This window comes from Scyliorhinus canicula, chromosome 21 (assembly GCF_902713615.1).
Source record: "Scyliorhinus canicula chromosome 21, sScyCan1.1, whole genome shotgun sequence".
Lineage (NCBI taxonomy): Eukaryota > Metazoa > Chordata > Chondrichthyes > Carcharhiniformes > Scyliorhinidae > Scyliorhinus > Scyliorhinus canicula.
In genome coordinates, this window is record NC_052166.1 from 37,978,758 (window position 1) to 37,997,048 (window position 18,291).

Consider the following 18,291-nt stretch of genomic DNA (forward strand, 5'->3'; position numbering starts at 1 on the left):
GACAAAGCCAGTATTTGCTGCCCATTCCTAATTGTCCTTGAACTGAGTGATTTGCCACACCCTTTCAGAGTTAAAAAACAACCACATTGCTGTTGGTCTGGAATCACATGTCGGCCAGATTAGGTAAGGATAGAAGGGTTTTTCACAACATGGTTTTATGGTCACCATTACTGAACCAAATTTTTAATTCCAGACTTATTAATTGAATGTGAACTTCACCGTGGTGGGATTGGAACCTTGGCCCCACAACATTAGCTAGGGCCGCTGGATCACTGGCTGAGGGATACAACCACTACGCACTGTCTCCCCTAGTCAGGGGTAATAAAAATTCACAGAGGCACAGAAACAAACAACATGCACAACTCAGAATACATGAGAAGTTAAAAATCACCCTTTTTCAATGAGTTTCTTTTCCTCAGAAGGTTGAAACAAAAAGTTAATTTGTTACCTGTTTGTACACTGAAGTTTAGAGGTGGGCCAATTTCAGCTCTTTGAGCACGTGGGATGGTAACCATCATAACCTTTGAACCCTGGTTAAGTGGTGCCATCTGGACACTGTGACTTGGTTTTGGAGGGTCAGCATACAGGTCCACCTGAGTAGGAAAACATGGTGTAGATGAGAATGGATTTATGTGACACTTTTAGTGGCAGTTGAATGAATAAAAGAAGCTTTTAAATTAATAATCGTTCATTGATAACATCCGACTTTCTGACAAAAAGATACTTTTTTACGACAGTCCAGTTGAACTGTCTGTCATCCAAACCCTTGAAACTATCAATAGCCGAAACTGCTAACACTTGAACGTCTTTATCTTGTGTAAAAAACATTGTGAAATTGACACCACAGATCAGAGAGCCAGAGCTGTCAATCAAGCAATGTTTTCCTTCGGCTCAGGTGTTACAACAGGCTAATGGATTCTGTGCTCTTAGGCATGTTTCATTATGTATTCTTGACTGGGAGCCCAGAAAACCATTACTCGCATGAGAGAATCATAAAAACGTAGCACAAAAGGAGGCCATTCATCCCATCATAACTCTTTGAATGAGCAGTTGTGCCTAATCCTTCGATCCCCGCATCACGATTTGCCTATAGCCCTGTAAATCACTCATCCTCATGCACCCGTAATCAATTTTTACCACGTTTTCTGGTAGAGTTCCAGATCGCAAAATATCTCACCATTGTTTCATTGCTGTTTGTAGAAGCTTATCACCTGCAAACTGCCTGCACTGTTCCCGTCCTACAACAATTACGACATTTCAAAAGTACTTAACTGGCTGTAAATTTTTTGGCACTTGGTTAAGTGCACTTCTGTGCCATTGGGCAGGGTGAGCACGCTACATTCATACACCTTCAGGGAAAGGCATTAAAGAAGGTGGAGAAAGTACACTTAATGCATTCGTCTCCAAAGATTCATCAGCAATCCTGTGAGGTTACAGCTAGAGCAAGTAGAGAGTCAGAGGCTTAGAGATGGTCTGATTTAGATCGTATTCAGGATGAATGAAGTGAACAGATTGGGGCAGCGAACTAGAGAGGACCAGGGGTCCCAATTTTAAGTTGTATAAGGCGGATGCATGTTAAATATCAGGAAGTGGTCCTTGTCTCAGGGAATAGCAGATCTCTTGATCAGGCTACTGTCTCAATTGGTAGATGCTGATTCGCTGAATTCATTCAAGCAGAGAGTGAGACCAGATTTCTGGTTGTGACAGACAATACATCCTATAAGGGTGCTGCCTGGAATTCAGGCCAGACTGATCCCCTGGACTAGCGTTGTTCACTTCGTGCCAGTTGTGGTTCAGTTAAGAGCACACTTGCCCTTGAATCCTGAGGTTCTTGGTTCAAGTCCTATCGCAGGACTTGAGCTGAAAAAAATCAAAGCTGTGACACTTCACCGCAGTACTGTACCGGTGGAGGTGCTGTCTTTTGGATGGGATATTAAAGCTGAGGCCCCTCTGCCATATATGAAGGATGTAAAAGGTCCTGTGGAGCTGTTTTGCAGGGGAGTTATCCCTGGTGTCCTGGCCAATATTTTTACCCCGATCAACATTAAAAAAAAACAGGTTATCTGGTCATCATCACACTGCTGCCAGTGGGAGTTCACGGAATACAGATTAGCTGCTGTGTTTCCGGCCTCGATCGGCCCCAGAGTGTGATTTCACGCTGGCTGACCAGTTAATCTCCAGCTAGCATGAAATGTGCACCCTGTAAGGTCAGCGGGGGTAGCGCTAAGGGAAGTGACGATGTAGGCAGGCATTTCCAATGAGCTCTCTGAAGGTTGACAGCTGCCTCAGGGAACTGCAGTATTGTTCCCATGACATTTGCACCATAAAAATGAAGCAAATTCTCTCTATTATGCAGAGTAACTGGCAGCATAATACACAGGCCAGGTTTCTCCGAGCCTCCGCTTCGCAATCGCGCTCGGCATGGGGGCAGAGAATAGAGTGTCAGACCTGCGATCGAGTCTGACACCTTCCCGTGCAGTCGCGCACGCGTGGTCAAGGCGGCTCCAGTCGGGGGCCATTGAAAGAGGCCCCTGCGGCGATTCTCCACCGACAACTGGCCGAGTTCCCGCCGCCGTGGTTTACTCATGGTTCCACCCAGCGGGAGCTCAGAGTGGCAGCTGCGGACTTAGTCCGCGACCGCCCTGGTGGGGGGCAGGGGGATCCGTCACCGGGGGGGGGGGGGGGGGCACCAGGACGACGATCGGGGGCCACCGATCGGCGGGTGCACACGATCCGGGGGGGGGGCTTATATTGTTGGGGCAGCCAACTGTGTGGGTCTGCCATGTTGCTCGGGGGCCGCCACCGCAGGAAAGTCCAGAGTGATTCGTGCCCGTTTTCTCACAGGCGTGGGGACATAGCCCCATTATCAGAGAATTCCACCCAATATATCTCAACTCTCAAACATTTTTAAAAATTTAATTTCATCCTGGACATTTTATCCCTCCCAGCATTGGGAATGGTGATAAAACGTGAACGCCCTCTGGCCCGTGCTCTTTTAGGTTGTCCATGTAAGGTTATGGCCGATTGCATTCTTAACGTGCTTAATTGCCCTTTCAATTGCTGGCAGGCATGCTTCTGGCTCTCGTGCGCCCCCGCCAAATGAAATATCACGCAAGGGCTCCTTGGCGTTGGGATATGCACCTGACCTCTTCTTCCATGATTTCACTCGAGTTCGGATCAAGCTCCATAATATTCTGGCCCAGGTGATCTGGTGTCTACGAGACACATGTGATTATTTACAATTTGCGAATTTGAGCATGTGAACTGAAAGGCAGTGAGAAAGAGTTTTTTTGTAAACTGCCACCAAATCCTGGATCTTAAATGAATTTATAAGAGAAAGTTTGAATCAAGACTGTTTTTTAAGATTCAACATACAATCTAAATAGTTTTACAGATTAGGCAAAGTTTCTGAGGGCTGAAGGGTTTTTCATAGCACTTTGTTCTTTTGTGGCTTATCTTGCTCGCTGAATAAACATGGCAGGTTACTATTTTCCATTATCTTCCCCTGATATCTGATCAAATAGTCTGGAGACACAACATATTTATCCAAATGCGGAAACACACTAAGTATTTATATGATGGCAACTAATCATTTCAGATCTTGGATAATGTTCGGACATAATGCGCGCGATTCTCCGCTCTCCACGCCGGGTGGGAGAATCGCGGGAGGGCCAGGCGACTCACGACACGCCGCCCTGGCACCCCCCGCGATTCTCCCACTCCCGCTCGGAGAATCGGCGTTCGCCGTTTTTCACGGCGACCGCCGATTCACCGGCCCAGATGGGCCGAGCGGCCTGACGTTCCCGACCAGTTCACGCCAGCGGCAGCCACACCTGGTCGCTGCCGTCGTGAACATAGTGCCAAAGGTTTGTTTGTGGCTTATAGGGAGCGGAGAGGGGAGTGAGCACCACGGCCGTGCTCGGGAGGGGACTGGCCCGCGATCGGTGCCTACCGATTGTCGGGCCGGCGTCTCCAAGAGATGCACTCTTTCCCCTCCGCCGCTCCGCAAGATCAAGGTGCCACGTCTTGCGGAGCAGCAGAGGGGAAGGCGGCAACTGCACATGCACGGGTTGGAGTCGGCCAACCTACGCATGCGCGGCTGACGTCACTTAGGCACCGCCGTCGCGTCATTCTCGGCGGCCGAGATTTACGGAGCGCCGCTCCTAGCCCCCTGGGGGTGGGTGAATAGGGTTCGAGGAGCGGCCTCTGAGGCTGTCGTGAAACTCAGCCGAGTTCACAACGGCCTTCCCGATGCCGCACGGGAGCGGAGAATCCTGCCCAATGTTGCAGTATCACACTGCATTATGTCATTCACATGATAAGCAGCAAAGTAAAGGCTGGCAGTGGCCCAAGACTTTGGGAAGGAGCTGCTGCATATTTCACTGTAGCCCTTTTGATACTCTGCCACCAACCTATCATAACAATGTAGTGGGAGATTGTTAAGGAGAAACATTAAACATAGAAGATTCCAAGAGGGCAAGCACAAATGCTATATCCCCTAGCTGGAGGGCCCAAAACTATGGAGCACAGTTTTACCTAGAATGGGTTGGTCATTTAGAAGTGAAATGAGGAGGAATTTCTTCACTCAGAGGGTTATAAATCATTGAAATTCTGTACCCGTGCCTGTGGATGCTCAATGGTTGAGGATATTCAAGGCTGGAATCAATAGAATTTTGGACTTATGGACAATGGGATTCTGCAGGATGGTGGAGTTAAGGACAAAGATCAGCCACGATCTAATTGAATGGCAGAGCAGGTTTCAGCGGCCACATGGCTTACTCCTATTTCTTATGTCGTTATGTTTAAAGTACAAAATGTAATGCCATATCTCATCCGTTCCCAGCAGGGCAATTACTTTGTCCAAAAGGCAAGATGAAGAATTTCAAAAGATTCCTGAGGTTTTCCACAATTTGCAGCCTGGTAATTAATAATATTTTCATTGAGAGAATTTTAGCTTCTATTACTGTAGCGTTGAAAAATCTGCTCTCTCTGAATGCCTCATCTGCGTAGAATGGATATGCAGTCTCTCCGTTAAGCCCCCACAACTCACCAGTTATTTCCAAACATTTTGTGAAATATTGGGTGTGAAACACAAGGACAATAATTGAGACAGAAAGTGCCTGAGGGGCTCCTCCAGAAGAATACAGTACGAGCCATTAGCTATCTCAATGCTTAAAACCCCATTTCAGACATCAATCGCCATTATGTGGACCTAGCTGCACATAAGGAGTGCTGAATTTAACTGTTGGTGGTGGCACAGCACATTCCCGTGTGATTAACCTGACCAATAGTCTGGGACACCCAATAGTTGTGGAGTCTGCACATCCTCCCCGTGTGTGCGTTGGGTTTTCTCCGGGTGCTCCGGTTTCCTCCCACAGTCCAAAGATGTGCGGGTTAGGTGGATTGGCCATGATAAATTGCCCTTAGTGTCCAAAATTGCCCTTAGTGCTGGGTGGGGTATTTGAGTTATGGGGATAGGGTGGAGGTGTTGACCTTGGGTAGGGGGTAGGGTGCCCTTTCCAAGAGCCGGTGCAGACTCGATGGGCCAAATGGCCTCCTTCTGCACTGTAAATTCTATGTAAAAAAAAAAAAAGTGGAAAATAATCTGGTGACACAGTTTTAGAATATGCCACCCAGGGAGGAGAGCCAAGACGGCTTCAATCACAGGTTACTTCGGAAACCCAAGAAGTGTTGACTGTAAAAGTGGGCGTATGAATGGCTGTTAGGAAGCAGGTACTAAAAATGATGGGGGGGGTCTTCCAGTTCCTTAACAGTGTAGGAAGATGAATAGGGGGTCAGGGCTGGGTATTTCACAAATTTAAAAACATTGCTGAATTACACAGACAAAACATTTATACAACAGTCAAATTACATTTCTATTAGGAGCATGTGTTTCTGTGGATGCAAAACACTTGCAAGTGTTGTGGTCACACCATTAGATTTGTGTTCTTGCCACAGAACATTGCTAGAATGACTGGTATTCAGCAGAAACATAGACATTTACAAAGTTGGAGCAGGACATTTGGCCCATTGAGCCTGCTGCGCCATCATTCAATGTGATCACGGCTGATCCTCTATCTGAACGCCATACACCTGCTTGCTTCCCAAATCCTTTGATACCGTTAGTCCCTAGAGATCTATCTATTTCTTTCTTAAATACATTCAGAGGCTAGACTTCCACAGCCTTCTTTGCTAGAGAATTCCACAGTATCATCACTCCCCGAGTGAAGATATTTCTCCTCATCTCAGACCTAAATGGCCGACCCCATATATCCTGAAACTGTGACTTCTTGTTCTAGACCAACCCCCCCCCCCCCCCCCCCCCCCCCCCCCCCCCCGCCCCAAGCCAGGGGAAACATCATCCATGGCATCCAGCCGGTCCAGCTCTAGCAGAATTTTATAGGTCTCAATTAGATCCCCCCTCATTCTTCTAAATACCAGTGAATGTAGGTCCAGTCGACCCAATCTCTCCTCATCCGACAATCCTGACATCCCAGGCATCAGTCTGGTGAACCTTTGCTGCAATCCCTCTATGGCAAATATATATTTTCTCAGGTAAGGACATCAAAACTGCACAAAATACTCCAGGTGTGGCCTCTCCAAGGCCCTGTATAGCTGCAGTAAGACATCCTTGCTCCTGTACTCAAGTCCTCTTGCAACGAAGGTAGACATACAATTTGCCTTCCTAACTGGCTGCTATGCGCCTGCATGCTTGCTTTCGGTGACTGGTGTAAAAGAATACCCAGGTCCCTTTGTATATCAACATTTGCCAATGCATCACCATTTACTGACTACTCTGCCATTCTGTTTGTCCTACCGAAGGGATAACTTCACACTGACCCATGTTATACTGCATCCAATCATCCGAGGGATCAGACTGGGTTCATAAAGTGTTGAAATTCTTGCAATAATGTCAGACGGTTAATGAATGTTATCCAAGTCTTTCGAAGGCGGGTATCGGGTGGGTTAGTTTGGACGTGGCGAACGTTTTTGACCGGATGGGATGGGACTGTTTGGTTTATACTTTGCAGAGATTTGATTTGGGAGAGGGACATATTAGATGGATATGGGTACTGTATTATAGGTTCTTGGCCACAGCACTTATGAATAGATCTGAGAATTCTGGCCTTCAGGGAGGTTTCAGGCACCCCTTCTCCTCCTTGCTGTTCAAATTGGCTATGGAGCCTATGGTGGAAGCTATTAGACAGGAGTCTTTGGGCTGCGCAGTGGGGAGGGGGGAGCAGCATAGGATCACAGTTTATGTTGACAATGTACTGCTCTTTGTATCGAAGCTTGACTTCTTGGTTATCTACCCCATCTATTATTGATGGGGTAGATAGATTTAGCATTTTCCCTGGTTACAAGATCAATTTTACCAAGCGTGAGATTATGCCAGTGGAGGATTGAGAGGTGAAATGAAATGAAATGAAAATCGCTTATTGTCACGAGTAGGCTTCAATGAAGTTACTGTGAAAAGCCCCTAGTCGCCACATTCCGGCGCCTCTAAAAAGAGGCTTTTTTGAGTATGTTCTAATATTCTGTCCCCCCAGGAACTGGGAGCTGCAACTTAGCCCAATTCAAACAAAGCCTCTTTTTATTCCATATGAATGAGGCCGATCACTCCATTGATCCCCTTTAAGAACTTAACAGACAATAAGATTGGTAACATCTGTAAAGGGTACAGCAATCTAGGCAATACATTAATCTTAATCAATGCAACCCTACCCAGCCACAGTATCAGCAAGGAGGACCAACGAATCTAATCCCACCCAATAGACGCAATTAACTGAGGAAAATTGGACACATACATTTGCTTAAAGAAAGGGGTAATTAGAACACCCAGAAAAGTGAAGCCTGAAGGGGGGCCATCTGAATGGGAAGTTAGCAAGGTGGCTGGGGGTGAGGTCACCGGACAGGCGCCGGAATGTGGGATTATATTCATATGGAATCACTGACTTCTGTATTCCGTTCAAAATCAGACATATTCCATAAAGTGCGAGACCCCTATTTCAAGTTACAAGGCTCCGTTCTGTCTGGCCTGCTCCTGCAAAGCTTTCCATAAGCCATGTTTGAAGTCTTGAGTTTGTTATACATAAAGGTGTGCATTTTGTTATGTCATTCTACAATGTTTGTATGGCTTTATCCTCTCCCTCCCCTCCCGACTCTCTGATTGATCTGTTGAGTAATCAGAGGCGTGGTTCTTACGGACCATAGTTCTGAAAATATCCTGTCCTTCTCTGTTCTTATGTTTGCAGAATTTATTGTTCTGTACTGTACCAGTTTGTGTTTTGAAAGTTTGTTGTGTTATCTCTAAAAATAATAAAACTCTAATAAAAATATAGTTTTAAAAAGGCGTGGCATGGTCTCAGAGATATATAATGAGGCGATGAAGTGGGAGGGGGCCCCGATAAGGGATGTGAAGAGAAAGTGGGCAGAAGAGCTGGGTGGGGAGTTGGAGTCCGGGTTATGTGAGGAGGCCCTGAGGAGAGTGAATGCATCCTCGTCATGCGCCAAGCTCAGCCTGATATAGTTTAAGATGGTCCACAGGGCACACATGACTGTGGCCCAGATGAGCAGGTTTGAGAAGGTGGCGGATAGGTGTGGGCAGTGTGCGGGGGTCCTGCTAATCATGTTCATATATTTTGGGTGTGTTGAGGCTGAGGAGTTTCTGGCATGGATTTGCTGACATCATGTCAGAGTTCTTACAAATGGGGGTGGTGCCGAGTCCAAAGGTGGCGATCTTCGGTGTGTCAGAAGACCCGGGAGCCCAGGGGGCGAGAGAGGCCGACGTCCTGGCCTTTGCCTCCCTGGTGGCCCGGAGATGGACCTTACTAGGATGGAGGGACTCGGAGCCCCTGAAGTTGGGGGTGTGGGTTAGCGACATCGCGGGGTTTCTCAGACTCGAGAAATAAAATTTGCCTTGAGGGGTTCACCGCAGGGATTTACTCTGAGGTGGCAGTCGTTCAACGATTACATAGAACATAGAACATAGAACAGTACAGCACAGAACAGGCCCTTCGGCCCTCGATGTTGTGCCGAGCAATGATCACCCTATTTAAACCCACGTAACCCGTATACCCGTAACCCAACAATCCCCCCATTAACCTTACACTACGGGCAATTTAGCATGGCCAATCCACCTAACCCGCACATCTTTGGACTGTGGGAGGAAACCGGAGCACCCGGAGGAAACCCACGCACACACGGGGAGGACGTGCAGACTCCACACAGACAGTGACCCAGCCGGGAATCGAACCTGGGACCCTGGAGCTGTGAAGCATTGATGCTAACCACCATGCTACCGTGAGGCCCCAACTTTGAGAAAAATTAAGCTGTCAGCAGGGAGGGTGGGGGAAGGCGGAAAAAGGGACACATGGGAAGTGGTTGGAAAAGGTGGCACTATTTGTGTATGCCATGTTGGCTGGGGTTTGTGCCGGGGGGGGGGGGGGGGGGGGGGGGGGCTGGGGTTTGTGCCGGGGGGGGGGGGGGGGGGGGGGGGTTATTGGTTATATTATTGTGGTTTTGTTTTAATCGAAATTTGATGTTTAAAATTGTTAAAATTATAAACGCCTCCATAAATATTTTCTTAAAAAAATAAAGAGGCATGGCAAGGTATTGCCAAGGTCATATGTTTATGGACAAGAGTACACAATACAATGGCCCATGCAATGTTATTCTGAGCAACATGCACACCACTCAAGATTCTTAACTTTTCCTATACGTTTAGCAAAAAAAGTTAATGCATTAAAATTGCTCCTGCCCCTCCACCACCAATAACGTGCACTGTGAAACAGATTGTCCCCAGCTTGGGACTAACTCAAGGGATATTTCTGAGCGTGCGCACAATTCACAAACCTCCCCCCCCTCATCACAGGCTGTAATCTGGTGAGTGGGGAGTTAAACATCTATCTCACAGTGTTTGCTAAAGGTAAGGTAGCATTATATCGCAATCACAAAATTGAGTCAAGTCACCTAGTCAGGGAATTGTGTCACTCTGTGGCTGCTTCTTAATTGTTTCAACTGCTCAATTCCTTCAATTCCTCCGGTGGTAACACACGCTACAACATCAATTATTCCTGCTGTCTGGTCTTAAATTTATATGCGTACTGGAATAATTCCCGCTTCACTCAAGGCACGTGATATAACTGAGGCAGCTGTATACAAATGATCCAAGTGTGTCAAAGACAGAGTTTGGATTGTGCCTCTGAAGCTCAGCAGGACCAGGGTAATACGTTCCTGACGAAACAAAGCACTAAATATAAGTCGGCCATTCTTCTCCCTGTGTGCGTCCCAATTAAAATCAATGGAGAGCTCTGTGTCCTAGTAATTTGCACAGACTTGAACAAGCAGGTATTTGATGATGAAATCAGCACTGGGATTGACGATAAGGCAGAAGTTATTTGAATCTTGTGGAATCGTAGAGAGAGGCCATTTGGCCCATTGAGTTCGAACCAATTACTTTTAAGGACAATTCAGTTAGTCCCATTTACCCAATTATTTTGTTTTTTCACTATAATTAGTGCTTCTTCCTGTATTTATCCAATTACCTTTTGAAGGCTATTATTGAAACTGCTTCCACCCCCTTAGAAGTCAGTGCGTTCCAAATCCTAATTGCTCACCGCATGAAAGTTTTTTCTCATATCACCTCAGATCATTTTGGTAATCATCTTAAATCTGCCCTCTCCAGCTATTGAGTCTTCAGCCCTTTAAAACTGTTTCCCTTTATTGACTCCATGAACACTCTTCAAGCAAACCAAATCAAACCAAACCGCCTCATAGCCTTCTCTGCTCTGCATTTTAGGAGTTCACAGACACATTCCTACCGACAGGAATAGACATTTCACACAACCATCCACCATTTTCCAAATTTCAAGCTATCTGCTGAAAAAGAAACAGATGTTGGAACAATGTGGGTCTGCAATCCCTAATCAGCAATATTAGGAATTAATTTATTTTTCAATCAAAACATGTTCTCTCAAACCCCAAACCTCAAATGATTTCTGGAAATTTACCAGTCCCATAATATTTTGTACGAAACTTGATTGATTCCCTTTCTTCTGTCCTTGGTTTATTTTCGGTGCTTTATCTTGCCCCTGTTACTTTTTTTAAAAATAACCTCAAGAGCTAACAGTCTCACAAAAAAAAAGAAGGCTGAGATAGTAAACAGGAACGACTATAATTAATTAAAAACATCACATTAGTGGCAAGCCTGGGTCATATTGCACAATCCGGAGTACGCTCCAGTAAGTTCCCTTTTGCAAACCCGGATCAGGAGTCAGAGGTTATTGGTCAGGTGCAAGCTGCAGCATTTCAATTACAGAATTCCCTGGTTTCCAGGATAAGCAGTGACGACTTGCAAACTTGTTCATTTGCCAGCAACCAGTAAATAGAAACACTCCAAGGCTATGTTTACACTACAGCTGTAGTATTGGGGTCAGGTGGTTTTGTTTTGCACCAATGCGATGAAGATAGAGTATACATCTAAGTACGTGGCTTGACCTTGTTCAAACATGAAGTGAAGTCAGATTTCCTCCTCTTGAGGGATTTTTCCTGACTTTCATTCTGGAGTCTGGCCCCGATATTGCATTTACACAATGAATTTATTATTGATGTAAGCAACATTACCTTACTGCAGCTGAAATAAAAGTGAAGGCCAGGTTTATCATGCACTTTACAATGAGGGAGAGATGACAATATAGTCATTAGGAATCGACGGGCACTGCGCAACGTTGCCTGCCCGCAACCACTTTCTCCTCCATTTCCATATGTTGAATTTCCACTTCCTGATACCTCGCACCACGAGGCCACCAGTCAGGCTTCCATCCCGCCTGTCAAGGCGCTGTCGTCCCCTCCGCCACCTCTCCAGTGGTCGACCAGGATCAGACGCAAGCCTCAGAGACTGGACTTGTGAACATTTGTTTTGTTTGCTCTGTTCTATTGTCAGTCACGTTAGACAGACTCATTCACATGTAAATACGTTCACATACGCCAACAAAACATTAAAAAGGAGAGATGTCATGATATGCAAACATGCAGCTAATGAACACAGAGAATAGGACACGACCAATGAGCAGTCAGGACCCTCAGGGGTGGTTTCTCACTATAAAAGGGATGAGGCACTCACACCCCGCAGACCAACATCTACAGAGCGAGACAGGGTATATCCTCAGCATCACACCCCAGCACGTGGCTTAGAGCAAGGCTGGTTGTTAGACTGAGTTACTACATTTAGATTAACAGAGAATCGAACTCATTGAGAACTGTACTAATAGTTCAATAAAACACATTGTCTGGAGCATTTTTTACTCAAAACTGCATCAAGTGGCAGCTTGTGTTATTCCAAATTACATAACACAACATTCCTGAAACTTGAAAAGGGCTCTTGTGTGCTATCTCTGTCATTTTTCTTTGTCAGTGTTTACAATCTATTTTATTGTCCAGAACAGAACAGAATGAAAGGACGTATTTTGTTGCAGCTGTGTTGAAAGTTCTCAGTATTTTGGAGCCTGGATCGAGTGACGTAATATTCATAAGCATATTTTCAGAAACTAATGAATGAGAAGCAATGTGCTAGCTGGTAATGATTCGATTGTACAGCAACTGAACATGAATAGGTGGAAAGTATGGCAATGATGTGACGAACTGAATGTTACCTTTTCTGTGTGCTCACTCTGCACACTTGAAATGTGCAAAGACTCAGCTCAATTAAGTCCTCAATCTACTTAAAGACACAGAACCATGGGGTACACAGAAAAGAAATTGCTAGAAAAAGTGAGGGAGTGACAGGGGTTTGTCAGATTTGCTCATATTTACACTCGTAAAATCAAACTTGTCAAGTGGCGAGCAAATGGACAAACTATGTAGGTTTTCCAAATGGCTTTAAACTGTTCTTTTAGTTAGGACAACGGTGCTCGACCAAGCCGATGTGCATTTTGCACTGGTGTGCAGACGTCAACAAGAGATGCAAAATCAAAGGCAAAAAAGAGGGATAGTCCTGAAAGTTTGCCCTGGCTCCTGAAGCTGATGAGGTGTAACAATCAGAATTTCTACTGCATCGAGGAGGCCATTCAGCCCATCATATCAGCACTTGTCTTCTGAATGGGCAATCCCCTCAGTGCCATTCTCCTGCCTTCTCCCCGTAACATTGTATATTCTTCAAATAACAGCCTAAGACCCCTTTGAAAGCTTCAGTCTATCCTGTTTCCACCACACTCTCAGGCAGTGCAGTCCACCACTTAACTAATCACTGTGTGAAGAAGTTCTTTTTTTCTCATTTTACTGCCGATTACTTTAAATCTGCGACCAATATTTCTTGATCTTTTCAGGAATGGGAAATATGTCCCTATCTACTCTGTCCAGATCCCTCATGATTTTGAACACCTCTATCAAATCTCCTCCCGACCTTCTTTTCCCCAATCTATCTTCATAACTTAAGTTCCTTTCCCCGGAATCATTCTCATGAATGTTTTCTGCACTCTCTCCAATGCCTCCAGATCTTTCCTAAAATGCAGCACCCCAAGCTGGATGTAATACTGCAGCTGAGGCTAAACTAGTGTCTCAGGCAAGTTCAACATAACCTCCTTTCTCTTGTGCTCTATTCCCCTATTCGTAAAGCCCAGGATACTGTGTGCTTTGTTAACTGCACTGTCAACCTATCCTGCCACCTTCAATGACTTTCGCGTATATACACCCAGATCCCTCTGCTCCTGCACTCCCTTTAGAATTGTACCCTTTCTTTTTTGTTGTCTCTCTATATTCTTCCTACCAAAATGAATCACTTCATGTTTTTCCGCATTGAACTTCACCTGCCACCTGTCCACCTATTGCACCAGCTTGTCTATGTCCTTGTGAAGTTCTACACTCTCCTCAGAATTCATGACACTTCTAAGTTTTGTATCCTCCGCAACTTTGAAATTGTGCTCCTCTATGCCATTAACATATATCAGGGAAATCCCACCCCATCCCATTCCCAGTCCTATGAAAATGGTAGGTGCCAAGTTTGCGTGCGGGACTTCCAATTTCTGGCCAATTTTGACATTTTTGCAATGCTGGAGAGACTCTCCATTCTTGTGAAAATCCCGGCCTGCCTTTAAAAGGAGTGTATTGTACTTTAACAGGAACCCCTCAGAAGGAGGCACAGCTCTTGATATATTCTAGATCATATATAAACATACCTGTGGGGGCAATTTTCTGGCGCAAATCCCGCTGTAACTGGAAAATTCCACAGAGGCCTGAAACGGGATTAGTTGCGCCAGGCACAAAAAAATTAATGATGTCCCCGGGCCCTCTCAGCAGGTGTATTCAGATATACATTCCCAGCAAGGGTGTGATTGTCATCCATTTCACTATATTTTAATTTTCAAAAGCAAACAATGGGCCAAGTCTAATTCTGGGGGTGATGGAAGTAAACTCTCACCCACTATCTTGTGGAACAGACCCAAGAAATATGTAGTAGGGGTGGGGCCCTCGATCACCACTGGTAACCCCACAATACGCACATTCTGTCTCCTGGATCTGTTCTCCAGATCATTCAACTTAACTGTTAACATTTTGTTAACTTCAACCACTGAAGCAAGGCCAGATTCCAGGGAGGTGATCCTGTCACTATGATCTGACAATGTGGCCTCCATGCCCTTAAGTGTGGCTCAATAAGCTTCAACGGTCTTACCGGTGGTTTCTAGAACGAAACCAATGGAGGCCAAGGCCTCTACAATTGATCTTTTAAGATTCGGCAACATGTTTTATTGCTGTTTATCGAGCTCGATCGCCAAACGTTTGGTGAGAGCTTCGGCAATTAGTAAAGTGGTTGAAGAAGACGCTGACTCTGCCATCTTGCCCACAATATATCTCTGAGAGGCTTCAGAGTCAGTTAACGAGTTTTGGACCAATTCTTTCCTGGTTCTGTCTCCCTTGGGCACCTCCGAGATGCGACAACTCTACACAGCCAAATTTCAGGAGTTTCCGAGAAGTTCCAGGCCCGTGGCACCAGGAAATAAAAGGATAAAAAAGGTCAGTTTTCCAACGGGAGCCACCTCGTGCGCATCATTCCCTCATACCGCGTCCAGCAACGGGAGAGTTGTCAGCAAGTCTGAGATAAGGCTTGGAATTGATCCTGACCCATGTTTATTTTCAATGTGCTGAACATTCCACCGTATATAAGCAGCAGAAGACCCCAAACAGACTACCAGGGCACAGGAAGATTATAATAGCCGATGCTTTAAAGAAAGAGTCCCTGTGAGATTTCGCCCTTATAGCACTTTGGGCATGTGCTAGTTTATATGGAGGATGACAGAACATTGAAGATGAATGAAATATTTTCTCCTTCTTTACAGGAGAGTACTGCAAATGAGTTATTGTATGAGTTCAATGCATAATAAAGTTCTCCTACGCTGCCTGACAAATACATGCAATGCATCAAGGTGGCATTTCGCACACTAGACATCCTGTGTTTCTCAAAGCAAGAGGGCACTTTCACTAAATTATTTCCAATTCCATTTGTGGACTTGTACCAAATATGTCTTGGAATTTCCCTGACATCCAGGGAAATGCATATTCCCAGTCTAAACATAGCCTCGTCTGGAAAAGGATTAATGCCGTTCTTCAGAAGTCTACTTAGTTGCTATGGAACCCTAGGTGAATGCAAAACAAACAAACAAACCAGCGTTGGCAACAATTTAACACCATGTTATTCCGCTCAAGTTCAGACATGTCACTAGTGCTCCAACTGTTTGTCAACCTGTTTCCACTGCTTGTTGATGAGTTCAGAACCGTGACTAAGGACCTTGGCAAAAGATTAGGGCTGAACAAGTTCCTACATCTTTTCCATTAACGTTCCGTTCGTCGTAAAGCATGATGTTCAATGCCTATAACTTCCAAGATGCTACGCTTCTCCACAGGAGCTAACTGCATGTTTTCCTGCACATCCACATCACAAGTGGCAGCCCGTGTGCATCCTTTCTGTACTATTCGCTGCACCCTTGATCTCAGCCTGCTTGATCTGAATGACTACCTAATTTTCACCCTGTTTTGATTACAATACCCTAATAATTCTAAACAGAGTGGGTCCTTATAACATTCTAGATGTGGGCAATCAGAAAATAAAAGTCAACTCAAACCTCAGAACTCAGGTGTATGTAAAAGTGGAGGTTGTGAAATGATGCTGACTAAAGGGTCCTGTGAGTTGTCACGTTCAGAGGTTCCAGCACATATATACATGACTCCTAAGAATGGGGTTGCCCATACCATACAGAAATAAACAGCCTTTGCTGAATGATCGCTGGTTACATTCCACCATACAATATGAGAACGGGTTAAGAATCAGCACACACACACAGAATAATTCTGGCACGGCAGTTTGATATCAGGAAATACTTTTCATTGCTCACAGCTTTTTTTTTTAAAATTTAGATTACCCAATTATTTTTTCCAATTAAGGGGCAATTTAGCGTGGCCAATCCACCTACTCTGCACATTTTTGGGTTGTGGGGGCGAAACCCACGCAGACACGGGGAGAATATGCAAACTCCACACGGACAGTGACCCAGAGCCGGGATCGAACCTGGGACCTCAGCGCCGTGAGGCGGTTGTGCTAACCACTAGGCCACCGTGCTGCCCTCATTCCTCACAGTTAAGTTTGATGATGCAATGATATTATGGCCACCAATTCCCCTGTTTCTGCAGCAGTAAAATCTGGAGTCAATCCTATCAATCAAGAATGAGTGCCATTAGGGGCACAATTGGTTCAAATTTCTGGTGAAATGACTGTGCAAGAAGCATTCTCTGTGCCTCCACTGCATTACTTTGCCACCCCAGACAATCTGCTAGGACATTCATTTTTACAAAGTGCCATTCTCATTACAAGTGGACATTGGCACCGTTTAAATAACCATCAATACCCAGGCGACCTGACTGACAACCTTTATTATTAATAACAGTGGCCATTAAATATATTACACAATCATTACCCTGTGCTGCAAAAGGTGTATGATGGAAGAGAGTGCTGTCTGCCATATTACAATGTCGCTGTAGCAGCGTTTCCTGAAAAACTTCACACTGCCTTTCAAAGAAGTCCTCATGAAAGCTGTTTCCTAAACATTTGGTGTATGTTTCCTAAACACACGCAGACATGAACACATACAAAACTAAACTTTTGCCAAAACAAATCACTGCCAGGCAAAAGGCACACTGCAATAAACTGAAACAGCTCCTGTCCCATGTGACTGATGAAGGCAGGACTCGTTTAAAAACAGTTGCACTTTGTGGGGCATTGGTGTCGTTTTTTTTCTTTGATTCACCCGAATTACAGCCCTGTTAGTGGGCGCGTGTCATTTCAATCTATGGCCTGCCCGTGGATTTTGATCCGAGGAATCAAAGGTTACAGTAGGCATGTCTGTTAAGAGAACTGTTTAAGCAATTGAAACGCACAGAATGGCACTTTGTAAAAATGCATGTCCTAGCAGATTGTCTGGGGTGACAAAGTAATGCAGTCTTAAACACAGCACACCCACAATGGGCTAGTAGCCACCATACATATTGTACATTATCATGAACATACATTGCTACATAATGAAATGTTTCCTTAAACCACTGGAGGCTGAGAAAGGCGAGGGGAGAGAGCATGGTGTGCTCCACGGTACCATAGACATCCAAAATAATGCTCCGAACCCCAGAAGCTCACTGCTCACTTTGTACTGACAAATATAAAACTGGTCCAATAAACTTGATGACACGTATATTCTGTCCAACGGCGACACATATTAAGAGGCATTGTAAAAAATACACGGGGCCCAATTGAGGAAAACGGCTACTTATCAATTCAAACAGAGAAGGGAGAAAAACATTAAGCACCGTGAGCAATAATCGTTGGCTTAGTCCCACTTTCATTGTTGCCTCTGAGAGGAATCAGCTCGAATTCGCTGCTCAATGCAGATAACTGGACCCTGGCTAAGATGCATTCTCACAGCTTTCATGTTGACACCATCAATTATTGAACCGTCTCAACAGCTTTTACAGACTCCACGCAGAAAGTCGAGATGGCAACTTAATGCATTAGCGCCTCCCAACTGTCAAAATAGCACTATTCTCCAGCAGAGAATGGGGAAGGCACGAGCAGCAGATCAGAGTTGACATTAACTGAATTAAATGTGTCACATGAGACCAACAGCACACAAAAGGATGTTGCAGCAGTAAATGGTGCAGTTGGTACATTGAGTACAGAGGGATGTGTACATGTGCTGGAGGTCCATGTGCCAGGTGTTTGGGACAGGTAGGAGGGAGGGAACTCTTTCAAAG

General features: G+C 45.2%; 1 protein-coding gene across 9 annotated transcripts in view; it reads right to left on the reverse strand.

Annotated features, from left to right (window-relative positions):
- Nucleotides 1-18,291, reverse strand: part of akna (AT-hook transcription factor) — a 204,536-nt gene that overhangs the window by 76,380 nt on the left and 109,865 nt on the right. For all 9 annotated transcript variants that reach the window (XM_038781475.1, XM_038781474.1, XM_038781480.1 and 6 more), the window contains one exon: nucleotides 449-593. In XM_038781475.1, coding sequence (XP_038637403.1) covers nucleotides 449-593 — 145 coding nt within the window. The remainder of the gene's footprint in view (nucleotides 1-448; nucleotides 594-18,291) is intronic.